Raw genomic sequence first — 27676 nt, 5'->3', positions numbered from 1 at the left:
CTCTAAGGTGCCACAAGTCCTCCTTTTCTTTTTGCGAATACAGACTAACACGGCTGTTACTCTGAAACCTGCCATTTTTAACACTTTGACTTTAGCAATATAAAAGTGCGTTTTTAGAATGGGATTTCAGAATTGGATTCATAGTTTTCTTCTTCTCTTTGAATTTTAATACTATTTTAACAAGTGTTTTGTAGGTTGATATATAAAGAGCATTGTCAGTGACAAATCTTCAGTTGCTCAAAGTGACACTGTCAGATAGTTTGGGCCCAAAATTTAGCGTTTTACATTTGTTGGAGGGTGTGTGACTGTCTGTCTGGCCACGCTACGAGGCTTTTAGTGACACACTGCATGCTGTAGCACAGCCATAACTGCTGTTCATTAGCAGGAGAGTGCTCTCCTGCCAACCAAAAACTTCCACCCCCCACAAGTGGCAGTGGCTTTGTTGGCAGGAGAGTGCTCCTGCCGACAAAGCACTGTTCACACCGGCGCTTTTTGTCGGTAAAACTTTTGTCATTTGGGGGTGCGTGGAGTGTGGGGTTTCTTTGTTTTTGTTTTTTTTAACGCCCCTGAATGACACAAGTTTTGCCGATTAAGTGCCAGTGTAGACAAAGCCTGAGAGAGAGTTCCTTTGCAGCGTTGGAAACCCAAACACAACAGCATTGTACTAGTAGATATGAGATTAATGAATATGACTAGAAACCAAATTAATCGGTCTAGTCTTGTCCAGGATCAGTAAAATGCAAAACCAAACATTTTAACCTGTGAAAGTAAATTGTAGTAAAAAATATTTTCAGTCTACATAATGTAGGTTGGTGCAACGAACACAGGTACAATTAAAAAATATTCTTATCTCAGTGTCACTTTGAAGTTTTTTTTTATGTACACTGCATTATAATCTGAATTATGTAGTCCTTGACCTTGCAAATAGATTTATTAATTCAGAACTTTACACACATTCATTTATTTCTCCAGTTATTTTCAGTATGAAAACTGAATAAGGACTATTCTGAGGTGATTTTAAAAAAAAAAAGGTACTTGTATCTTGTCTCACAGATCCTGTTGTGTCCCTTCCTGGCCACCCACTAGGGTTTATTTGAGGGGAGTCCAAAATTCTGCTGCTGTGGATTCCCAGGGGGTGGTAAGCTTCTGGAGTCTGAACAGAATCCAGCCACAGACCCAATCTCAAGATCCCTATGCTCACGCACAGGGCAGAGACTTAGTATTTGTCCCTATATGCCTTCCACATGAGTGGTACGCATGTGCCACAGTCTGGGACTTTTTACATCCTAAAGGCAATGTCCCTCACTAGCTCACCATTCCCTTGGGAGTCCTAGGGGGGGCAGCGGATTATCTGTGTTCCATCAGGCAGGCAAGCAGGGTTTATCACCCCCTTGCCTATCCTGCCCATGCAGTAGCCTCCCTCATCTTATTCTGGTGCAAGATGTCACTTTCCCCTAGTTCCCTACGTGAGTCCCTTTATAGTGTCCTGCTGGGGTCACCTTCTTCTTGTTCTGCCTTTTGGTAATTTTTCATTACTCCCAAATCCCCCTTCCTTCAAGAGAAGTTACATGCAGTCTCACAATAACACATAAACAAATGCATTTTTAATACAATGGACCCCCAAAGGTGTTTAACTTAATTCAGAAAGGTTTGTCCCTGATAGCTGGAAATTTCCTTCATGTTACAGCTTGTACATATATGTTGATGTGTGGAGGATTTATGGACTTATTCATTAATACTACATGGAGAGAATATTAGATCTCCAAATCTGTGTATTTTTTCTTTGAAGTCCTAATAAATTAATGTGAGATTCATTTATATTGAAAATAATTGTGTAGTTGTCTCAGTCCTCCAAAAGACCAAGTTAAAACAGAACCATCCCTTTTTGGTTATAAATTACAATACATTCCTAACAAGTTAAGAGCGATCACTGTGCTGGAGTAACTCATTTTATATTTAAGTGTCTGCAGGCTACATCAAGAGGAAATAAATATTTTATCAACATTATTTATATTTAATCATTAACACGTTTGTTTTTACAAAGGAAGCTGAAGATTTAATTCTAATCAACATTGATAATGGAGACATTACACATTCAAAATCATCTGTAGATGAGGCTGTAATTCCAGATGTCCCTTCACAAGCAGCAGAAACATTTATAAAAAGGTAAAAAGAAACCTGAGTGGTTCATGCCCTAAGTAGGATAAGTCCCATGGAAAACTCTTTATAACAGATTTTGTTTACTTCACATAAATAAGAACACCAGACTGGGCAAGGGCAAATTGGACTTTTTGTACAGGTAGCTTTATACAGTTACAGTGCATATATCATAAACACAACCACAGTATCCTTTCTTTATTATCTGATCAATGTAATGCTCCTTTCCTTACGGTTACTAATGTTGGTATTCCATAATCGTGATCCATCTATACTGGAAGAAGAATAGGAGACACTGGGTATGGTTTAATTAGGCCACAAATTTATCACTACCCAGTACATAAAAGCTCGCAATGTAGGTAACTCCATAATTCTTTAAATATCTACCTGGGGGCTTTCATCAAACCCTTTCTACCCCTCTCCCCCCACCTTTTCCATTTTGGTCCCTAGCCAACCTGCTGCTGGGACCTTAACATCCTCTTCCCCCACACCCCATCAAATGAGGGTTAAGGTGGGCTATAAAGAATGTGGCGGAGGGGGGTTTGGCTCCCTACTGAGCTGGTCATAGGCATCCTGAACCTGTCCTATTCTGTTCCTTTAACAAACACTTCTTCCTGGTGCAGGGAGGGCTTGTCCTTTATCAAGTCCCTGCCCTTCCGGTTCCTGGGGATGAGTCGGTGTTGCCTTGCTGACCTGTTCTGCTTCTGCACCTCTCTATACCCCCCCCCTCCCCCCGGTATGCCCCTTCCCCTGGCAAGCCAGATAATGGCCACCCCACTTAAGGTGTAATGCCATCATTGCTGACTTATTAGAAGTCAAATATTGCCCATACCACACAAGAATGTTTCCAGGGAGTATGTACAGTGGAGATGTCCAAAGTTCCATGTTTTATTACGAGTAGGCTTCACAAGAAATGTTACTGGCTTTATAGCAACACTTGCAATTAAAATCGTGTAATTTATTTAGTTGAAAGTAGGGTAAGATGCAAGTTTCTCTTTATTTTTAAAAAACAAACAACCCCTTGTTTTTAAGGGATAACTCATTAATTTTTTCTTTTCTAGAGTTGAGAGCCTTCAGTTGCATTATGATCTAGAACTCTGTCACCTCAGCTCCAGTACAGACTTCATTGAACTACAAATGCGCAGGAGGGCTTGGCAGCAAAAACTGAATACTAAAGTTCAGCAGATTACTTTGCAGTTAATTGTCAACATCTTCAGGTGGGTGATGATATTGGTTGTATGCCATAAAACCCTAGTACCAGTTAATATCCACACCTACTCTATCTCTGAGAATATTATGTTGCTATTTTTTTTTAAGATACTGTGAAAAATCTCTAGATCTGTTGAAGGACACTGATAAGAATTTTTTTGCTAGCTTAGTACAGTGGCCAGTGGTAAAATTTCAGCAGTTCACATATTTGGGTATAGTTTTGTTGTTATCTATAACTTCAGATAAAGAGTTCATGGTATTTTGTTATATCCTGAGGAAATTAAAATTCTTGTTTTAAACTCCCTGTCACTTCATGTGAAAACACCAGGAAGAGAGATGTAGCCCAAATGCCTCAGATTTGAGAGTAGATTATGGTTCAGTATAAATAGCACTAATAGTCACAGAAGTCACAGTGCCTTCTAGACCTGCAGACTCTGCAAGGGTCGTAAGGAAGAATAAAAATATGCTTAGGGAAAAGGGATTGTATAGACATAGCCAGTGGGCACAATGCAGAACTGATTGTTCTTATTGTTTGTGACCCTTTAGCTCTGTATGTCTCTGCCATTGTGCACGTGAGTTCAGATGCGGTGATTGATCTTTGCAGCCCCTTGACACATAACAGACAATACGAAGTGTCATGAGTCTGCTCTCCCAACCATGTGAAATTTAAAGCGTAAGAACACAAACAGGAAATGAAAGGTTATTAAAGTGCTTTGTAGTGTGGTTACAGATGGCATGAGCCATATTGATGGCAATCAAAGTACTAATACGTTTGTTTCATTTTCTCATAAGCAGATGAAAGAACGTAGTCAACTTGGCTTTGATTTTTCTTGTTGGTTTCAGTCACTTTCATAAATCTTTGCCCCAGAAATCTATTGTAATTTGCCTTTAAATTTCTGGAAAATCTCAAATTTCCCTTTAGTTCTCTCAATCTTACTTTATTAATGCAAGGTTGTGTAGGTTTGAGCAGAAACAGATTGTTTCAGAATTAGTAAAATGTACTTGTCAGGTCCTCTCCCAGATTTTCTGAGAATCTTAATCACTTGGACCAGAGGCACATTCTTCTTTTCCTCTCAGGTATTTGCCCAACTGCTCCAGCTCTACTGGTTCTGAGACCCTAACCCAATACACTAATATTCATATAGTACCTCAGCATGCTCAGAACATTTACTGAACATCCCATTCATGTGGGACGTCCATAGGTTTGTGTGTGTTTGGAGAGGTGTCACTTCTAGTGCCCAGGTCCTACAAGAAAATAGAGGACAGAACGGAGAAAGAACACAGATTCTGTAAATCTAGATTTACCAGTGGGAGAGCTCCATGGTTTACAGGTGGATTTATCATGATATTTTAGCTTAATACAAAGGAATAAAAATACTGAAGGTTTGATGATTCTGGAGGCTCCAGTGAGGGAGTTCGTTAAATTTAAATGATATATTTGTGATGGTTGCTAATGTAGCACATTGCGAGATAAATGGAACAGTACACTAATGAGGGGAGTGTCACCATATAGCTCCGTCCCAGTAATAAATGTAAATTGACGTGTTAAGACTATTTGAGCTCACCCCTACGGCATTTGTTCAATTCCAGGTAGCTGGCTTATTGGTACTTGATTGCCACTTAGTAGATACTGACATAGTCTGGAGAAGGAAAAAATGGTTTTTCTAATGAGTCTGAGGAATCTGATATGCTGCCAGTGTGAGATTTGCTGAGCTTTTACTATTGATTGTTATACACTCAAAATAAATATTAGGTGAAATATACTTTGCTATCTGACAAGTTTAACTCTTAAAATTACATTAAATACTTGGCTACAAAAATGCTTTGTCTCTAAATAGATAACAGATTTTAATTCTAGATCATATTAGCATTCTTCAAATGGGGTTGCCATCTTTCTTCCTTTTTTCCTTCAAACTTTCTCTTTTTTGTTCTTTTTTCCAGCGGTGTCTCTTCTGTCTTCTAATGCTCTATCTACCAGAGTCCAGGAATGAAGGAAAGTAAATCTTTGTTGATGAAATTTCTGTTTCCAGCTCAAACTGTCTGTTTTTATTCTCAATAAAGTGTCTTGTATTTCTGTATGCAGAGGTTTTATCCTTTAAAAAAAAAAACAAAAACCCACACCCCTAAATAATGTAGGTTTATATCCTTTTATTAACCACCATTTTTCTAAATTCATATGAATATTTAAGCTGCAATAATACGGTTAAGATAATACCATCAATCAGTGATTTTATGGCTCAATCGGAGGCAGTATGGTCCATTGGACCATACGCAGAACTGGGCAGTTGAGTCTTGGATTTTAATCGAGCTCTGCCAGTGATTAGGTGTGTGACATCAAGCAAGTCACTTCTTCCATCTGTGAAACGGGCTGATATCATCTACCCATCCCTTAGAAAGTACCTTGAGATCTATGACTGAACAGACCTAGGCATTTTTAGTCCTTATGAAAAATCATAAAGAGCAGCAAACATACTGATAACTCTTGCAAGATTCTGCAAAAACTTCTAGACAAAATTGCCACACACCATTTGCCATGTTTGTCTGCTTCTCCCACAACCACTATGTTTATACATAGTGACAGGTTTCAGAGTAACAGCCGTGTTAGTCTGTCTTTGCAAAAAGAAAAAGAGTACTTGTGGCACCTTAGAGACTAACCAATTTATTTATCGGATGCATCCGATGAAGTGAGCTGTAGCTCACGAAAGCTCATGCTCAAATAAATTGGTTAGTCTCTAAGGTGCCACAAGTACTCCTTTACTTTATACATAGTGAGTGGAATTTACAGTTGTGCAGAGGGCCAAACCAAAATCTAGGCACCATTTTAAACCATATTTTAATCATACTTGAGTCTTGAGACTTGTGGTACATAGGTCTTGTACTGGCTCTCTGCACAGGAGTGAACGTCATCTTTGGGTATGTTGTCCCAAATTTGGTTCACCATACCATTACCATCTTCATTCAAATCCTTCCTGAAAATTCAGTTCATCCTTGATACTCAATATGAATCAGTAATTATTATATAATAACAAAACAGATCCCTTATTTCAGCCACCATGATATGCATATGTCTAGGGTAAGTAACCTCATGTTTTTTACCCATAGCCCTTGGTTCAGAGAGCAGCCTTCTCGCAGTCAATCTCTCCTTCCTGTTTCTAGAGTAACTTGCTTTTTTGGCCTCTTTCTGGAGCACATAAGTTGCTATTAACTCCTGGTTTGCAAGGGAAAGAGAAGAGCCTGTACTTTCTGCCATAATATATATGCTAAAATATAGATGCTTGCTTTTTTTGTTTAACCAGTTCTCCCTTTTTTCCTGTCTCCTCTTTTCTGAATTAAATTTCTTTTGCTTAACATGGTTATCAGTAAAGCTGGTTTTATGGCTAGACTTAGTGGACATTGCAGCTGGGTGTGCACACAAAACATTACAAATGATCAAATACCTTGCAATGTAATGGCACCAAATAAGGCCCTGATCCTGCAGTTAGATCTGCACAGGCAGATCTTTTTGTCAGTATGGTGCCCCAAAGTGGGGTTCTTGATGGCTTCATGGGTCTGTCCACACACACACAGTTGCAGGATTGGGGCCTAAATTATTACATTAATAAGCAGATGGTACTGCATGGTAATTCAGATATTGAAATTGACCCCAATGTGTCTCAATGGATTTGTTGATGGAAAATGTCAGTGATAGTAGATAAGATTCTACATTAATTTTCTTTAATTCAGTGATTAAAAATTGTTCAGAAAACAGAACCTGCCTTCTTGTACTACAGTGCGGTTCTGTTAGTACCAGTGGTTCACTGCAAAAATGCATTTCTTTACAAAGTCTCCAGACTTACAACATGCTCTTTATTAACAGGGAGGTCAAGGACCATCTAAATTATGAACACAGAGTGTTTAATAGTGAAGAGTTTCTGAAAACAAGGGCACATGGGGATCAGCCATTTTACAAAAAGGTAATTACATCCTTGGTTTATTCTAATCACCTGTTAGCTTATTATTTTATTATTATTACAAAACACCCCACATTAAATTATTGAAATTTGGACTATATTGTATAAGCTACTAGTTTTCATAACACATTGACTAGATTTTAATTAAAAATATACAGACAAATATGGTAGCATATTGTTCTCTGAAATTATTTTTGTCTCTCTTCCTCAGGTGCAAATGAAACATTTTTTTCAAAGTGAAATTTTCCTTTTGCAAATGGCCAGCATGAGACTGAAGTCACAGCTAAGGCTTCAAAATAGGACTCAAATGGGCATAGATCTTTTGCTCAAAAGGGGTGAATTTTGCCCTAAGTGAGCCACAGTAATTTATAGTCTGGGAAAATTAATCCTTATATTTTTGAACTGGCTTCAAGGGTTTTACACACAATGATTTATATTGATGGTAAAGTCAATTTTGCAGCTAAACCTCTGGAAGATGCATTTAAAAATTTTAGGGATTAGATTAAAAAACAAACAAAAAAAAGCTTCCCAAAGTTTGGAAGAAATATAAATCCTCATGTTTCACTGTAAAAAGAAAAGGAGTACTTGTGGCACCTTAGAGACTAACCAATTTATTTGAGCATGAGCTTTCGTGAGCTACAGCTCACTTCATCAGATGCATACCGTGGAAACTGATGAAGTGAGCTGTAGCTCACGAAAGCTCATGCTCAAATAAATTGGTTAGTCTCTAAGGTGCCACAAGTACTCCTTTTCTTTTTGCGAATACAGACTAACACGGCTGTTACTCTGAAACCTGTCGAAATGTTTCACTGTGTAAATCAACCTCGAACTACTGAGGGTTGAAAAGATGGTTTCTCGATGGGCAGGTTATTCCATAACTGTCTACTTCAGAATTTTTTGCATGTTCCTCTGAAGGAGCTAGTTCTCACCACTGCTGGAGACAGGATTCTGGATTAGGTGGACCCCTGATCTGACCCACTATGGCAATTCCTATTTAAAATGACAAAAGCAAAGGAATACAGGATTTTTCGTTTATTTTTAATCTACTCCTTTTTTACAGTAATGTCACTTTAAGAAGAGTTGAATGCGTATGGGACCAAGTAGGAGAGTTTGAGGGAGTGGGAGCATCCAAAATCCTATCTACCATTTCAGATTCACTCCTCAGAAGGAGTAAGATCGCAAGTGCACTTACAAAATTTACAAAAGCTTCATTTATTATAATATTGCTACTTAGACAGTTGGTTCTCCAGAAGCTGCACTCTGCATCTTGCGAAGAAATCAGATCACTACCGCTAATAGATCGTAATAATTAGTTTTCACCTCGACTAGATAATGAAGCTTTTTGAGTTCGCTACTCAAAATCACAAGTAGAATATTTTTGAATGTTCTATTTCTAGAAGATGCCCAAGGTTGAAGGAAATGGGTCAAAACACTAACTCATTTTACTTAAATCTGTTCTGTAGACTATACTAATGTTCATGCAGATTTAATAGGACAAACTACCAAATCTATGGTAGGATAATTTTTTTATTTTGGAAAGATTTTTATTGTGCAAAATATGCATAACAAACAGAATAAGGAAAAAATGTACAAATCATGAAACAATCCACTAATATTTCTAATCAGGAATATTTCCTCAAGACAGCTTAAAATGTTTATTTTAAAATGTTTAAAGAAATTTCAAAGCCATAAAAAATGTTGCGTACAATGAATTGTTTTTTAAAAAAAAGTTTGTATAATTTCTAATACTTCATTGTAAATGAAATATTAGTAAGTGAAGAACTAAAATTGACGTGTGTGTGTATGCTTTACATCTTCAGGTTGCTTTGGGGATTTGTGCCATTTAAGTCCTCAATTTACCAAAATAAAATCAAATGACTTTATTTTCTTAAATGCTAAATAGCCTAATGATATCTTCATTAACAACAAAATTAAAATTGGAGCACCGCATTTAATAAAGTGGCCAGTAATACCAAGCATTATATTAAAAGGGCAGTTGGTTCAGTTGCTGCTACCTGTTATCTTAATAAACCCAGTTGTCAATATAGCATGCCATCTAGTGGGAAAATAAAGTTATAAATATATATATAAATAAAATTCCCAGAATTGCTGCTTAGATGCCACTTTGACAAGTGCATTAGAAATACTGTATATAGAGCAATGTATTTTGAATTGGAATCGACCACCTGGTAATTTTAGTCCCGCCCCACTGCACTGTAGGAGAACTTATTATATATGCAGTTTATTTTTTCCTTATTTTTTAAATACATTAATATATTATTTAAATTAACTGAAGACCTGTGAGCATAATTCCCCCTGGCCCTTAGCCTGTGATACCTCTTCCCAGACATGGAGTTTATGCCCCAGGCAAAGTAGTGGAGAATCTGTTTTCCCATTTAAAGAGAGCTTGTTTTCATAACTACAACCAAAGATGTAGATAGCATCTTGCGTTAACCTTAGTAAATTTGTAAGGAGGTCAGGTATCACCGGCATAGGTATGGTATAAAAGCTTAGATGGATAGTAGGGAGACAACATCAATGAGACTTAAACATGTGCTTAAATGAGTAGTTTGGTGCATTGGTGAACAAGATTAAGAGCCCTGTGCTAGAAATGTTTATATTGTGTTTCTAGAAATGATACAAAATTATTGGTTACATATGGTGGTGGTCATTTTCTGTCATTTGAAGTGGTACGGGAAGAAGGGAGACCTTTTGGGAGAGTTTGGATGTGTGTGTTATTTTTGACTTTAATATCTGACTCTTTTTTTTTTTTTTTTTTTTTTGCAGTCTTGTCCATTCTAAAGGGTAAAATTTGGGGCTTTAGATGTGTTTCTGGAAGTCTCAACAATAAATTAAATTACCTTAAGGAGTGATAATTTAATGGCTCTCCCAAGAGGGAATATTCAGTCAACGTCAGGGATATCATTCCAATTTTCTTTTCAGTTTGGCAGTGTAATTTTTTAACATGGAGCTGTGAGGAGCCTTTTTCTTCACATCATGAATGAAGTTTAAAGTTGCATGGTTACAATAAAAAAAATTAGAAAATATAAAATTTAGTTTTTTTTTCTTGTTAAATTTGAAGTTTAATATTTTGCTGTCTATCATTAAAATGTATACCATAAAATTATACAGGGTGTGTAAGGAGGTTGACCTGATGTTGCTGTTGGAATTTTTAAGTTTTTACTTTCCTTGACTTTTGTGATCTTTTTTTTAAATTTGTGCAACGTTAACATTGCATTCCTATGGGCTCTTGCCTTTAATTTTAGTCCAATAAAATGGATGAAGGCTAGTAATAAACGTATACAAGTATACGATCAACAATTAATATCAGTTTGCTGTTGTGTATTGCAGGTGTTAGAGACCCATATATTTCACTCGTTTCTTAAAGCGCGTCTGAACAGAAGGATGGATGCTTTTGCCCAACTTGAGTTGAGCACTCAGTCTGAAGAAGATAGGTAAACTTTTCTCACTACAATTTATCACAGACTTGATTTTCCTTCCACTGAAATCAATGGAAAAATGTCTTACAATGTTAGTGATGTAGGATCATGTCCTATATATATAAGTAAGTTCTTCAAGGAGTGTGTCTGTGGGTGCTCCACTTTAGGTGTGTTGGCGCCCTGCGCTTTTAACTGGAGATTTGTAGTAGCAGTGCCTGCTTGGGCTGCGCACGTGCAGTAGCTATCTCGTGCCACTCTGAGTGGTTACATAGTGGGGCGCAGCCAACCGTCCCCCCAGTTCCTTCTCTACCACCTTTGGCTTGAGTTAGAGTGACAGTAGCACCCTCTCTTACTTTAGATAAAAGTTTAATAGTTCATAGCTGTTCCCAATAGTGTTAGCTAGCCTATCCCCTTGCCCTTTATATTTTATGTTTTACTTTATTTTTCTTCTTAAAAAAATATATATTTATTTTCCCTTCCCTCTTTTATCACTGCCTCCCCAGCAAGTACTCAGCTCTTGCCTTGAAAAAAAGAAAAGAAAGAAAAGCAGGGTTTATCCCTGTTCTTTCTCCAAAGGACTTTCCCTTTCAGGCATGCCTAGCTCACCAGGCTTTAAACGCTGTCCAACTTGCAGACTCTCCATACCAGGATCTGATGGCTACGCACAGTATGTCAACTGCTTTGGCAAGACACACATTACCCAAAAATGTCCACACTGTTGAAAACTGACAGGAGGACAAGGAAGGCCAGGGATCTCCAATTGAAGCTCCTTATGATGGAGAAATCCCTCAGTCCAGGACGCCTCCTGGCCAACGAGTCCAGGACGCCTCCTGGCCAACGAGTCCAGGACGCCTCCTGGCCAACGAGTCCAGGACGCCTCCTGGCCAACGAGTCCAGGACGCCTCCTGGCCAACGGTTGCCAGCGGCAGTGTCTGACGGGATCTGCTTCAATAACAGCTGCTAAGGAGCCTGCTCCTAGAAAGGCTACCAAAAAGTGGCCCCACACATCCCCACACTGAGAATCACCTGAAAGAAAGTGATCTCCAAATGAAAAATCTGCCCCGGTAGCAATGGCACAGACTGCGTCTGACCGCGAGGCACCGGGAACATCTGATACTGAGACTTATCGAGAAGCTAAAGACCCTATGTGGGCAAGCTCTAATGCAGGTGCAAGTAGCAAAGTCAAACCTCCTAGCTCAGCACCTACTGAGCTGAAGAAAACCTCGGCACCGAGCAGTACAATGGCACCATCTGCTGTACCTATGTAGAACAGCTCTAAGTCATCGGCACCAACAGCTAAAACTCTAATTAGTGGTCAGTGCACGATGCCTTCCCGGCACCGAGCTTCATGGTCCCGCAGCAATTCATGAGGCATGTGGACCTGATAGAAGCCTCAACGCCTGAATCTCCTCTACTCAGTACCAACAGTACCCCATCTAGACTGGGACCAAGCTTGGTAACCATTCCCTGTGGATCAGCCCCTCCTATCTCCAGTGATGAGGAAGAAGAGGATAAGGCAGTAATATACACTCCTTGCCTAAACCTGGATCTTCTCATCACCAAACATCTACAGACATGCGGGGCTGGTATGGTCAACCATGGGCACCGCCCCCTATACCATTCCCACCCAGCTGGCCATACTGGGATCCATGGGCAATGTGTAGGGCCCAAAATCTCAGGCCCCCTAACCTGCTTAGGTCCAGAGCAACACTGTCCCCTTCACCAACAGTCCCAGCACCCTCAGAGACACAAGAGGAAGAGATTCAGGAGCCTGAGAACAAAGCTGAAGGTGACACTCTACAGCCCACTCGCATCTCATCTTTGTCACCGGATGAAATGACGATGCCACCTCCCCTACACCCCCCCCCCACACACACACACACACTATGGAGGATGATTTCAAATCTTTTTATGAGCTCTTCAGAAGGGTAGCTGAATCCCTGGACATTTTGCTAGCACAACTACCAGAGATCAACACAAGCTCACAGACATACTCCAGGCATCCCCAGTGGCAAAGATAGGCCTGCCAATTAATGATGCTGTCATGGAGCCTGCAAAAATAATCTTGCAGACACCCAGTACAGTCCCTCTCTCATGTAAGAGGTCTTACAAAAAGTATTATGTGCCAGCAAAAGGAGCTGTATTTTCATTCATCCACCCCACACCAAACTCTGTTGTGGTGGATGCAATCAACCAAAGGGGAGAACACCAGTCCAGAATGACCCCATATGAAAAGGACTGGAAAAGGCTAGTCTTCTTTGGATGGAAAGCCTACTCCTTCACCACACTCCAGTTCCATATAGTCAATTATGTGGCCCTACTGGCAAAATACGCACACAATCCGTTTGTGAAAATGTCAGAATTTGTTGAAAGTTTCCCTGATGACAAAAAAAAGCAATATAAGGCAAAAGTTTCTGAAGGGTGTCTCATCATCAGGACGGCCCTACGGCCTCTCTTGACTCTGCAGACATGGCACCATGGTCCATCGCTACATCCATGATCATGCGCCGTGCATCCTGGCTCCACCTTTCCAGGTTCCCAAGGTAGATTCAAGCAACTGTTGAGGACTTATGCTTTGAAGGGTTAAAATTATTTGCAGACCAAACCGATGTGTCTCTACACACCTTAAAGGACTCAAGGGTGAGCTTAAAAACCCTGGGCATATATGTACCTGCAAATAAAAAGAAACAGAGCAGGTTTTATAACCAGAGATTCTGGTCTACACCATACTTCCAGCCACAAAGACAGTACAACCAACAGAGTAAACAAAAACGGAACAGTCATCGGCAGAACCAAGGTCAGTCTTCAACATCTCAACCATCCACCTCCAGACAATCATTTTTAAAGGTGTGGTCAAGGGCACAAGACATTCACACTCTCTCTGGTCCCGGAACCAGATATGGTCCCCCACCCATTTGGAGACTGTCACTCTACTATCCAGTCTGGAACACCATCACGACAGACAAACGGGTTCTAGAGATTATCCAGAAGGGCTACTCCATCCCCTTTATTTCTATCTCACCTATCCAACCCCCTTCCCTTTCCCCGTCCCTCTTCAGGGACCCGTCTCATGAGCACCTGTTATAACAGGAAAGAAGCCCCCTTGTACAATTAGGTGCCTTGGAACCCGTACTATCCCAACACAGGGGGAGAGGTTTTTATTTCCATTACTTTCTAACTCAGAAAGAGAGTGTGGCGGGTGGAGACCCATTTTGGATTTACAAAAACTCAACAAATCCATGAGAACATGACGTTTCAAAATGGTGAGATTAACCATAATAATTCAGGCATTAGAGAAAGGAGATTTGGTTCTTGGCCCTCAACCTCCAGGATGCTATTTTCATATTGCCATTCATCTGTCACACAGAAGATTCCTGAAATTCACCCTAGGGAATCAGCATTTCCAATACCGAGTACTACCCTTCAGCCTATCCACTGCCCTAAGAGACTTTTCCAAGGTTCTTGCTGTTGTTGCAGTTCACCTCCGCAGACAAGGAGTGATGATATTTCCATACTTAGACGACTGCCTGATAAGGGCAACGATGCAGTAAGGAGCAGTAAATGCCACGCAGACCATGATAACCCTGTTCATGGACTTAGGGTTGCAAATAAATGTACAAAGGTCCACATTAGTTCCTGTCCAAAAGTTGAAATTCATAGGGGCCTACCTCTATTGTCTCACAGCAACGTTACCCTGACAACGATGCTTCACTCTTGTCAACCTAATTTCAGTGGTGATGAACAGCCTGTAAACATCTGCCAGAACATGCTTACAGCTCTTGGTGCACATGTCTACGACAATCTTTGTTCTAAAATATGCCAGACTCCACATGAGGTGCTTACAGGTATGGCTTCGAACAGTGTATATACTGCACAGATACTCTCTCAACACGCCTCACAGTGCCATGCAGGGTAAAAGACTTGCTAACATGGTGGACGCAAACACAAAATGTCTGCTCAGGAGTCCCTTTCCAACAAAAGGCTCCAACCATGACCATCACGACAGACGCTTCCCCATTTGGTTGGGGGGCACGTCTACGTGACAATACAGTCTAACACCGCGGAGTCCAGCCTTCACATAAACTTGTTGGAGCTAAGGGCAGTCCGAAATGCATATGAGCACTTTCTCCCTTTTAATCAAGAACAATACCATCAAGATCCTTACAGAAAATACAGCATGCATGTTCTATATAAATTGCCAAGGGGGAGCACGATCATACTCCCTATGTACGGAGGCAATACACCTTTGGAATTGGTGCATCGCGAACAACATAGAGATCATCATCTTATGTGCCGGGCTGTCAGAATACAACAGCAGATCAACTAAGCAGGGATTTTTCACAAACCCATGAGTGGGTGATGGATCCTGAATTTTCAAAGCCATATTGAAACTATGGGAGTTCCCCACCATAGATCTATTTGCAACAGCTCAAAACGCCAAGTGCCCACAATATTGCTCCCGGGCCAGATTGGGACATCACTCCCTAAGCGACACTATCCTCCTAAACTGGGAAGTGCCACTGATGTATGCTTTCCCCTGACTCCACTCCGAAGCAGTCATTCACAAGATCAGGCAGGACAAATCCAGGATCATTCTCATTGTATCCACATGGCCCAGACAGACATGGTTCCCATACCTGTGTCAGATGGCAGTGAAACCACCTCATATCCTTCCCTTACTGCCTCACCTCCTATCACAAGATTCAGGATGTGTCTGTCACAGTACTCCACTTCAAGACCTGGTTATTCCATGGCTGATGGGGGCGGGTGGGGGGGAGCGTCGATCAAGACTGTTCTGAGCAAGTGAAAGATATACTACTGAGCAGTTGGAGACTAAGCACAAGAAAGACCTATATCCAGAAGTGGAAACAATTCTGCACTTGGTGCCAGGACAAACAGATCTGTCCACTGTCGGCCCCACTATCGAGAATTCTCAACTATACACTGGCCCTTAAAAAATCAGGGCTATCCATAGGCTCCATCAGAGGTACATGTGGCTGCCATCATCTCCTTCCATGACAAAGTGGACGGAGTCACTATATTTGCTCACTTGATGATTAAACGCTTCCTTAAAGGCACAGAAAACGCTTATCCCACACTAAGAAACCCTACACCCATGTGGGACTTCAACTTTGTTCTGTGCAGTCTCACAGGAAAACCTTTTGAGCACCTTGCAACTTGCTCCTTGTTGCACTTATCTATGAAGGTGGCTTTCCTCAGTCTCTCGCCCATCTTGCAGATGTGATGGCAATTAGGCGCACCTAATGGCGCATCCATCTTATACAACATTCTTTAAGGATAAAGTAATCCTACAACTGCACCCTAAATTCATACCCCAGGTCACCTCCCCTTTTCATTTAAATCAGCCCATTTACTTACATGTATTTTTCCCAAAGCCACATGCTGACGGGAGGGAAACCTCACTCCACATGCTAGATGTTCGCAGAGCATTAGCTTTCTACATAGAACAAAAACATTCAGAAAATCACCTGGACTATCTGTTTTCATAACAGAACGCTTGAGGGGCCAAACCATCTCAAAACAGAGATTATCCAAATGGATATCTGGATGTATCCATTTGTGCTACCAAAACAAAAATCTGTAACCCCCACCAGGAGTCCGCACACGCTCCACCAGAGCGTTAGCAGCATCTGTGGCCTTTCTAAATAATGTACCTATCATTGGCTTTTGCAAAGCAGGTACCTGGACATCAGTCCATACTTCCACTAAACATTATGTGTTAGAACAACAATCAGCAGCAGATGCTCAGTTGGGACTTACGGTGTTATCCACCATCAATAAACCAACTCCGAAGCCCTTCCCCTCCACTGAGAACTGCTCAATAGTCACCTAAAGTGGAGCACCCACGGGAACACTCATCGAAGGAGAGGGTTACTTGCCTTGTGCAGGTTTCAGAGTAGCAGCCGTGTTAGTCTGCATCCGCAAAAAGAACAGGAGGACTTGTGGCACCTTAGAGACTAACAAATTTATTTGAGCATAAGCTTTCGTGGGCTAAAACCCACGTCATCTGATGCATGCAGTGGAAAATACAGTAGGAAGATAGATATATACACACACAGAGAACATGAAACAATGGGTGTTATCATACACACTATAACGAGAGTGATCAGTTAAGGTGAGCTATTACCAGCAGGAGAGAGAGAAAACCTTTTGTAGTGATAATCAAGATGGGCCATTTCTAGCAGTTGACAAGAATGTGTGTGAGTAACTGAGGGTTTTTGAGATGGTTGTCCCTCCACTACCCTCCTCCTCCCCTCTACTTTGGAGTTTCTTGCCGATTCTCTGGGGTAGAGAAGGAACTGGGGGCGGTTGGCTGTGCACTGCTATGTAACCGCTCGGAGTGGTGTGAGACTGGTACAGCGGGTGTGCGACCCAACCGGGCACTGCTACTACAGATCTCCAATTTTAAGCGCAGGGTGCCAAGATACCTAAAGTGGAGCACCCACAGGGACAACCATCTCAAAGAACATCAGTTACTGCACAAGGTGAGTAACCTTGTCTTTCTAGGTAATTGATGAGCCATCTTTATGAAATTTACTGCAAAGGATGTGACAAAAATGTCCTGCAGTAAATTGGCCATAGAGTGCTGTGAGTTGGTAGGTGTTACTGTAAGAAAAAAAAGAGTAATAATAAAAAATTACTATTTATCTTCATTTATGCAGATGCATAGTTTAATATGTGTAAAATGTAATTAAAAATTGTTTTTTCTTCAGATTAAATTCAATGCTTGATAGCCCAAGAAGACTGACTGTGGAGAAAATGGCTTCTAAAAGATTTAACCCTCAGTATATGATTAGTAAACGTATGGTAATAAGTATGCCTAATTTACAAGATATTAGGTCTCATGATAGTCCTGCTAGGACTTCATCACTCCGAAGATCAGAGACAGAGCGTGGTAAGGAAAAATGTGTCTATCAAGTACAGTACCTTGTGATATCATGGACCAGGTACTTGGGTGCTCACTGTCACGGTGCTTGGTGTGGCTCACAGTTGAGTGAGCCAATCTCTGGTCAGACTGTCAGAAAACAGGGCAAACACACCCAAACTGGTGGTATATTCTATAATTTAGATTTCACCAAGCCAGCAACGAATGTGGATTCCTGGAGCACTATACTAGTTTTACCATAGAGCCATAGACAGTCACCGTAGAGCAGGAGTGGGCAAACTACGGCCCGGGGGCCACATCCAGCGCTCAAGCCTCACACCGGGGAGCAGGGTCTGGCACTTGCCCTGCTCTGGTGCTCCAGCTTGCCCCACTCCGCATGGCTCCCGGAACCAGCAGCATGTCACTCCTCTGGCTCCTATGCATAGGGGCAGCCAGGGGGCTCCGCACCGCAGATGCCTTAGTTTGCAACTCCTTTGTTATTTCTAAAGAGCTAACCTGTGGGTGTTTCTCAGACCCACAACATGTTTAAGATACAAACACACACATTTCATAACCCCACACACACAGTGTCTTGTACTTAGTACAAGATTTATCACAGTTTTGCAACAGGACCATATTAGTGTAGATGGTCACCTTCTTTTCTATACAGCATCACACTGACCACGTAAACACAGCAGAAGTCAGGAGGTGGTAACCAAACGTTACATGAAGTAGTGACTTGCATTATCCTGAATGTTTGGCTGCACTGTGCTCAGAATTGTGCTATCCTGCAACCACCACAAGGAACACCTACTCTAGTGTTGTCATTGTGGGGCTGCTTCCCGGACCAGTTACTGGACCGATTTATCCTTTCCCACCTAAGGCTCAGTTCAGAAATACGCTTAAGCTCATCTCTGTTCAGCAAAGTCAATGGGATTGAAACATGTACCAGAAGTAAAGCATGTGCTCAAGTGTGTTGCTGAGTAGGGATGGACTACCTAATCAGGGCCTGCTGGTATCCAGGAGTGTGTGGCGAACAATTTTATTTTTCTCACAAGCATAATACTGTATTACTGAAGGCGCAGGTCACAAAATTCCTTGTGTGAAGATACTTGTAGGCTTTCATTCTTCACTTTTATATCTAGCACTTTATTTCTCTTTTTTAGCTGTAAAATTGTCATCTAAATCAATTAGTACGTTCAAGATCCCAGAAATTCACTTTCCTCTGATGAGTCAGTGTGTTCACACCTACTATACAGATTTTATCAATCATCTCACCAGAGCTATAAATATTTTACAACATGATAACTCAGCACTGCTGGCAAGATATTACTACCTTCGTGGACTTATTGGTTTGATGCAAGGAAAACTACTGGATGCGCTTTCAGACTTTCAAAATCTATATAAAACGGACATAAGAATTTTCCCTACTGATCTTGTGAGGAAGGTGGTGGAAAATATGCCTCCTTCTGAACGTTCCCTAGCAGACCGCAAACCCGAGCTGAAGAGGTTGATTAGTCAAGTGATGGAAAAACAAAGAGAAGTCATAAAAGTAGATGACCATGTGAAAAATTTTAAATTACCAAAAACACACATGCAGTTGGACGATTTTGTGAAGCGAATCCAAGAATCTGGGATTATCAAAGATATAGACACAATACATCGGCTATTTGATGCCTTAACAGTAGGTAAGCAGAAAATGTTGTGTTAATGAACATCTATTTTGTTATGTAAATATTTTTATACTTTTATTGATAAGTGATGTAAGTTGCTGTCTAGAGTCTATTTTTTTTTTCCTCTGGCCTTCAGGAAAATATTTTCAGATGTTTCTCAGCACAAGAAGCTTGTGTGTGTGTACTGAATCTGTATGTGTGTCCATGTAGCATAGAACTTTAAAATTCACAGTAAAATGTTCTTGTAATTTTTGTAAACACACAAGCATTGTTACCACAGTCTGTAATTTCCGTTACATTTTATGGGAACACTGATAACTCAGTTATGCATGTAGACCCAAACTCCCCAGAGTAATAAATGGTGTTATTCATGTGCTTAAAGTTAAGCATGTGCTTAGGTATCTCACTGAATTGGGGCCTTCGTGCTATATTCTCATCATTTTGGTTGTGAAATTTAACAGTTCCACAGAAACTGAAACTTCACCTTCTTGGCAATTTTTAATTGGGGCAATTGCAGGAAATCTTATTTAGTGCAGTACGTTTGACTCCTACACCAGGTGCTAAATGGTGTCTGCAAGCCTGTTTGTCATAGTCAGTGGGTGCAGATTTCAGTCTTTTTTTTTCTTTTGTATTAGCATTTAATTGTCCAGTGATATGCCAGCTCTATCTTGATTTAGATTATAGATAAAATATAGTCCTATCCTAATCCCTAGCAGATAATATGTCCGTATGTTAAAACTACTAAACAGTATAGCAAACTAGCAATCTGTTCAATAAAGGTCTGGAATTTGAATAGCAAGGGCTAAATTTTTCCTGAAGCTACCATTAGAGCTTGAATAAGTATCATAGATTGTAAAAGAAAAGTTCCAGATGATGTTTCCAGGATAATTTCTTTACCTTCTAAATCTGAAACATGAATTTTGTGTTCTGGTTCTCTAGGGTAATAAAGGCCACACCATTTGCAATTTGCTGTGCATAATAACTGGAACAGTTGTCATAATATGGTCACTGTATATTAAACATTGACCAAAATAGCAAGAAATTCTACATTTTAAAACAATAGGTGGCATACAATTTATAATTTATCTGTTTGAGTTGGAATATCTGGAGTTCAAAAGCAGCCAGTTTTATAATTCTTGGGATGTATATGGTTTGAGCTTTTGATCTGCAAACTAATTATTATAATCAATTCTATTCTTATCCACTATCGAGTAAATATGATTTAATAATCGAGAATAAAGAGCTAGAAAATCCTAATAAAGAGTATCCCATTTAGCAGAGGAGTAAGAATTCCTTTGTGAGCTGCTTGGGTTTGTGGATGTAAGAGAGGCTGTGCAGCTGTTTACTTCCTCCCTGGAGCGCGTGGTGAGAGAACCAAATGGATGGATGGAGGCCCATGGTATAAGCTAGCAGCAAAGTACTCCTTCCCCCACAGGGACAAAGAAAAAGCAGGGGAGGAATTCTCACTTTGAAATGTCTCCTGGGGTTACTTTTTGCAGCTTATAAACCAACCCTTGCTCAGGGCTTGGACACAATCTAGCCATTAGTATCCTCAAAATATATGAATTTAAAATAAAATATAATGGCTTCAAATAATTAACTTTTAAAAACTTTTAAGGACACCAGAAACAAATTGACCCTGAAACATTCAAAGATTTCTACAACTACTGGAAGGACACAGAAGCAGAGGCTCAAGAGGTTAACCTGCCACACACTGTACTAGAGCATTTAGATACAAATGAATGTGTCTACAAGTTATCCTGCTCAGTTAAAACTAATTTTGGAGTAGGAAAAATAGCAATGACCCAGAAGCGCTTGTTCCTTTTGACTGAAGGAAGGCCTGGCTATGTTGAGATCACAACTTTCAGGAATATAGAGGTGAGCATGAAGTAATTAGTTGTTACGATCTGTTATATGATTGTGAGCAAGAATATGCCCGACTCCATCCTGGTAGCACAGCCCCTCTCTCTCAAGATAAGACATTTCATGAATGTTTTATAAGAGGAAGAACTATGATGGCAGGGAATATATCTTTAAAAAATCACTAATTCTATCCATGGCTACAACCAAAGTTTGAGGTATTTCTCAGTGCCAGTTAGCCTTGCTAATGGATCAGTGCTGAATAGGGTAGGTGCTATACAGACCTGTAGAAAAAAGGCAGTTGCCCAAAGATCTTATAGTCTGGATTTATGAAAAGATACAAGTGTATGAAAAAACAAATTGAGGATAGGGAATGAGAATGGATGGAGGTAACAGTAAAATGAGCACATTTTATACAATCAGAAGTAGTCTTAGATCACCCCCTGTTTAGCAATATACCTAAACATAAATTGTCCTTTGATCAGAGACCCTGCCTGGGTGTTTGTGGATGTGAACGCAAGAGAATTAGTTTTGGCTAGGAATATTGGAAGTTGTCATGCTTAATGAATACTGCACATTGTCTGTGACTGTGCTTTACTGGGTTCTTTGTTTCTCTGCATTTACAGGATGTTAAAAGTACTACTGTAGCTTTCCTTCTTCTGAGAATACCCACGCTGAGGATTAAGTCTGTGTCCAAAAAGGAAGTCTTTGAAGCTAACCTTAAGACAGAGTGTGATCTTTGGCACTTGATGGTGAAAGAGATGTGGGCTGGGAAGAAGATGGCCGATGATCACAAGGTATAAATATTACTTTACTAGTTGAGCTATTTGTAATAATTTATAATTTTTTCCTGTTCCTCGTGTACTTTGGAGTTCACATAAAAACCTGGAAATGTATTTTCCACTTTTCAGCAAAGAGTGAATAAAAGAGCATGGGGAGGTCTCATATGGCAAAAAAAATAAAATAAAGATTTAATAAAACATGATTCTGTTTGTTACTATAGTACAGCTTGAAGTACTATAATTTAAGAAGAAATCATTTAAAATATGGTTGTAAAAATAAATGTGCAAAGTAAGTTTTTGTCATGTCAGCCTTTTGGTTTTTTGTTTGTGACCTTTCTCTTCACACCCCCTTTAAAAAAAAAAAAAAAAAAGTCAGGAAAGTTTGAAATGGAGGCCTTAATAGAAAACTTTTCTCATTTTGCTTGGCACATAATGATGAAAGGTCACATGGCAAGAGGACTTTTACCATGCCTGGACATGTGGTCCTGAATCCTGTGAGTAGATGGGCTAACATGGATTCCTGCACCACAGAGACCCCACGGAGAACGTTTATACAAACAGAATATTCATCCAATCCAAAGACGTTGACAGTGATCCAGGAACAAATAGATCACTGATCTATGTTGGAGAAGTAGAGAACCTGCAGGACCGAGAATGATTACATGGCACATTTAATATTCTTTGTAGTCCCAAAGAAACTGGGCAGCTCAAGAACAGTCCTGTATCTTTATTTCTGAATATCTGTTCAGGGTTTTTATCCAGAATGGAAATCAATGTCAATTCCACAGTAGCTGTAAAGAGAGCTAAAAAGCCGTGCAATGTAATTTCATATTGCACTCTTCTAGAAAGATGTCCATATTCTGGGCAGAAAGAACTTGAATCTGTTATGAAGACACATGAAAAGTGGTCACTTGATCTAAACTGTATGTATTCACCATAGCACTTTGTGGCTTCAGCTGATGCTGCCTTCAGCAGAAGGATGTTGTATACTGTAGTACATGAGCCACACATACTAACATGCCAAAATTCATAAATACTTTTTTCCAAGTATTTACTCTGCCTATTTACTTGCTTTGTCTTACTGCTGACAGGCACAGTCCTGTGCACCATTTAGCATGCTGGGGGCTGAGAATGATAAATGTTTTACCATATCTATTCATTTTCCTTCCTTAGATGTCTTGGACACGGGTCCAATTCATGCCTAAAAAAATGTGATGGGGTGTCATGTACCTCTTGTACATGGTAGGTTGAATGGCTGCCACTAGCAGGTCAGGCTCTTGTACTAGATATGGGCTGGCTGCAGATTTTCCTTTCTTGAAAGAGAGAGGGATGCAGGAAATGTCTTTCATAAGATCCTTTAATGCACTGCTGGCTCTAGCTATTACCAGCTCAGGTAAAGTATGTTACACATGACACCATCTACATTACAATACAATTTAGTATTCCATTAAGTGGGGGATGGCACCAGAAAAGTGGGAAATGGTGTATCTGGCAAGGTTGGGGATTTCAAAGTTGTTTTTATCTAATTTTAACAGTGGAAATCAGTGTCTGTACAGCTCTGGAATTGTGCTTCTGGGATGATTTTATTCAAGACAAAATCGGTTCTTACACTGCACTCATTACTGTAGTATATGAGCACTTTCCAATAGTGCCTAAAGCCACATCTGTGAACAACATCTGTCCTATATGTATGCGTGTGCATGCACACACACCCCTCTCGCCCCCCGTATGTTTGTTAGAGAAGGTTTGTGGGAGTTCATTCCACAATCTTGGCCAGCCCCTGAGAAAGCTCTGCTCTCAAGACAAGTTTGTAGAACATTACATTGTGCCAGAGGAATGAAGTTGTTGACCACGGATTCTGTCTTGGAACTGCAGTCGCTCTTTTAGCTATCCTGGCCCAGGCCACTGAAGCCCTGAGTGCCTTGAACTTAGTCTAGGGGATACCAGTGTAGGGAGCAGAGGATGGGTGTGATGAGCTTGTGGTAGTCAGTGTTGCTGAAGAGATGTGTTGCAGTGTTCTGTACCAGTTAGTTTTCTAAGCTCTGAAGGCTTCAAGACCAGGTATATTGCTTTGCTTGTGGCTCTCCAGCTGAGAGGTGAAAAACTGAAGTATGGTCATTGTTCACCAGGATGGGGTTTCTTAACCAGGTGGAGATAGTAGAAAATGTTAGTTTCAGATGCTGGTACAAGAGCCTAGACTCAGTGAGGAATCCAGGAGTACTCCAAAATTATGGCGTAAACAGACCAATTGCAGGTATGTACCTTCAACCAAATGAGACTGTACGATGGCTGCCAACTCTTCAAAATGCTTTCTTCTGTCCACCAGCAGGAAAGTACCTGTCTTGCTTGGGTACAGCTTCAGACAGCTGTTCTTGATCCATGAGATGATCTTGCCCTAGCACTGGCCTATCATGATGGTAGTGGTTATGATCATATGTGGTGAAGGATTAATAGAGCTGTGTGTCATCTGCATATTGTTGCCACTTGAGTCCATGTCAGCTGACCAGCTCACCTAGTGGCTGCATGGAGATGTTGAATAGAACTGGAGAGAGAATTGATCCTTGTGGGACTGCACAAGTGAGGTGGCTAGTGGTGGAATTGCACTCTCCTGTCACTGCTCTTGGGTGCATCCCTCCAGGAAGGATTCTCAAACCATTTTTGCACGTTGCCTTGGACCCCTGCAACCTCTCTCAGGTGAGACAGTAGTATCTTATGGTCAACAGTGTTGAAAGCTGCAGGGGAGCTCCCAAAGGATGAGAATGGATGTCTGTCCTCTATCCACTGATAGCAGGTCACCATCCATCAGTGCCACTAAAACTGTTCTAGATCCATGTCCTTGCCTGAATCCAGATTGGGCCAGGTATAAAATAACAGCTGCAATTAAGAGTTTGAATTTGGCCTTTTGGGTAGCTTCTCTATGAGCTTGCTCAGGAACAGAATGGTTGACACTGGGCAGTAGTTTGCTAGGACCGATGTGGCTTAGATAGCAGATGCAGCCATAGGTGTAGGGATGCCTCTAATAATATTGAGAGATCCCTGTAGTGAGTATAGAGAATGGGACTGTAAGAGAAATTTACTAGATGAGCTAAGATCAGGTTTTTCATTTTTAGGATCCTCAATATATTCAACAAGCCCTGACCAATGTCCTCCTGATGGATGCTGTAGCTGGTGCACTGCAGTCCTCCAAAACCATTTATGCTGCTTCCAAACTATCTTACTTTGACAAGATGAAAAATGAAGGTCAGTTATATATGCTTCAAGGGTGCACTTGCCATTATAATTAAATCTGCTTCAACTTTTTCTAAATTCTTTGTTCAAAGGGTTGTGTCTAAGAAGCTGAAATCTGATATACTTGCAAGTTGTTGGCCCAAGTGCATTCTTTCATGTCATTTATAGAGTATTTTCTCACAAGGCATTGTTTTAAATTTAATTTTTTTTTCACACTTTAATCTCCTAATCTGAATAAATGGTACAAGTTTATTCTCAAATTCATGAGTTTTATATTATTTGAGGTTTACGTTTTTACACTTTTTTGCAAATTGTACACTATCTTTGTGTTTCAGTGCCCATGATGGTCCCAAAAACTACATCAGAAACACTAAAGCACAAGATTAATCCCTCAGTTGGCGAGACTTTTCCACAAGCAGTAGACGTCTTGCTCTATACACCAGGTACTGTGATATAGTTCATTCTTGAAATTCATCCACTTTCATTTAAAATGCAAAGCATAAAATCACTTGCTGCTATAACTTGTGGAGGGAGTAGCCTGATGTTGCTGCTGTTATGGCATGTTTTGTGTGTCTATAAAATATTGTACACAAAAAACTATGTTAAAAGAATATTATTAAGCTTGGAAGTACTCAAAAGTTAGCAAATGCCAAAATTAAGGTTGCCTGTGAAACCTTAATGTACCCCTGTTTTGCATATGCATAATGATATAGTCTTTAATTACATGATCACATACTTTTTCTATAGCTTTCCTGCCTGACTGAAAGCACAGGGTGGTGCTCACTTAATTAGAGCTATTCAGTATTTTGTTTTATCCTCATTGTTCAGTGTATAACCTTATTTACTGCACTACTTAAAACCTGCTCTGAAGACAGAATTATTAATTTCCTCATTGGGCTTTTCTATGGTGCTCATCACTATACAATATGAATGTTTCATGGATATTAATGATTTTACTTTCACGACATTCCTGTGAGATGAGAGGGTATTATTATCCCCATTTTACAGATGGTGAACTGACAGAGATATTAAGGATAAAAGTTTTCACTAATTTTGGGTGCCCAATTTGAGACACCTATAACCTGATTTTTCAGAGTAGTAACTATTAGTCTAGTTTCAACTTCTAGTCATTGGAGCATGTTATACTGGTCTCTGCTAGATTGAAGAGCCCATTATTAAATATTTTTTAGTCATGCCAGTGTCAAATAGAGGTAAAATAACTTCTCTGCTCCTACTTGAGATCCCCCTGTTTCTGCATCGAAGGATCGCATTAGCCCTTTTGGCCACAGCATTGCTCTCGGAGCTCGTGTTCAGTTAATTCCCACACATTTTTTCAGAGTCACTGCTTCCCAGGATAGTTTCCCTTCCTGTAAATATGACCTACATTCTTCATTCTTAGATGTATATATTTACATTTGGCCATGTTAAAATGTATGTTGTTTGTTTCCGCTCAGTTTACTAAACAAACCAGATCACTCTCTATCAGTGTCCTGTCCTCTTGCTTATTTCGCCCTCCCCCAATTTTTGTATCCTCTGCAAATTTTATTAGTGATGATTTTGTTTTGTTCCAGGTTATTGACAAAAATGTTAAATAGTGTAGGGCCAAGAATTGATCCCTGCAGGACCCCACTGGAACCACACTTAGTCAATAAGGAGTCCCCATTTACAATTACATTTTGAAACCTATCAGTTAACCAGTTTTTAATCCATTTCATGTGTGCCAAGTTAATTATGTCGTTTTAGTTCTTTAATCAAACTGTCATGCAGAACCAAGTAAAATGCCCTACAGAAATCTAAATATATTACATCACCACTATTATTTGTATTATCCAAAACTGTAATCTTAATTTTTAAAAAAAGATATCAGGTTAATTTGACAGGATCTATTTTCCATAAACCCAGGCTGATTGGCATTATTTATATTACTCTCCTTTAATTCTATATTAACTGAGTCCTGTATTGGTTGCTCCAGTGTCTTGCATGTCAGACTGACAAGCTTATAATGACCCAGGTCATCCTATTTAACCTTTTTAAATATTGGCACAACATTTGCTTTTTTCCAGTCTTCTGGAATTTCCCCAGTGTTCCAAGACCCTTAAAATCAATGTTAATGGTTTAACGAGCTTCCCAGCTAGCTCTTTTAAAACTCTGGACCTGCAGATTTAGAAAAGTCTAACTTAACATCCTCCTGAGAGAGAGACTTTTTTAATAGCGAGTTTCACTTTTACTCAAAGCCAGGTCTCTTTTTTTTTTTTTTTTTAAACCAGTAAGACCACCTTCCTCATTTGTGGGACTGGCTTTTTGGGTATCTAGTAAAGTGTTCTTAAACAGTTCCCATGTATTGTGAGACAGCAGGGCCAGAGAGCAGCAGGAAAGTGGTCCTATTGGGTTCTGGGAAGCAGGTGGGCACAAGCCCGCCCATTGCTAAAGGACCCTCTCCCAGGTCCAGGAACTCAACTAATTATGGGGGACAACCAAAAATGTAACAGGG

The 27676-nt window shown here is 40.2% G+C and overlaps 1 protein-coding gene across 8 annotated transcripts in view; it reads left to right on the top strand.

The window, feature by feature from the left end:
- The window catches only part of DENND3 (DENN domain containing 3), a 63839-nt gene that overhangs the window by 21510 nt on the left and 14653 nt on the right, over nucleotides 1-27676 (top strand). For all 8 annotated transcript variants that reach the window (XR_007355438.2, XM_048841726.2, XM_048841729.2 and 5 more), the window contains 10 exons: nucleotides 2045-2166; nucleotides 3219-3374; nucleotides 7223-7319; nucleotides 10668-10771; nucleotides 17491-17672; nucleotides 18809-19330; nucleotides 20934-21193; nucleotides 21802-21972; nucleotides 25068-25197; nucleotides 25521-25628. Coding sequence is in view for 7 of the 8 variants with exons in the window: in XM_048841726.2 (XP_048697683.1) it covers nucleotides 2045-2166; nucleotides 3219-3374; nucleotides 7223-7319; nucleotides 10668-10771; nucleotides 17491-17672; nucleotides 18809-19330; nucleotides 20934-21193; nucleotides 21802-21972; nucleotides 25068-25197; nucleotides 25521-25628 (1852 nt within the window). In the remaining variant the exon portion in view is untranslated. The remainder of the gene's footprint in view (nucleotides 1-2044; nucleotides 2167-3218; nucleotides 3375-7222; nucleotides 7320-10667; nucleotides 10772-17490; nucleotides 17673-18808; nucleotides 19331-20933; nucleotides 21194-21801; nucleotides 21973-25067; nucleotides 25198-25520; nucleotides 25629-27676) is intronic.

Source organism: Caretta caretta, chromosome 2 (assembly GCF_965140235.1).
Source record: "Caretta caretta isolate rCarCar2 chromosome 2, rCarCar1.hap1, whole genome shotgun sequence".
Classification (NCBI taxonomy): Eukaryota; Metazoa; Chordata; order Testudines; family Cheloniidae; genus Caretta; species Caretta caretta.
Note: the sequence above shows the minus strand (reverse complement) of the source record. Positions and strands in the feature narration are given on the sequence as shown.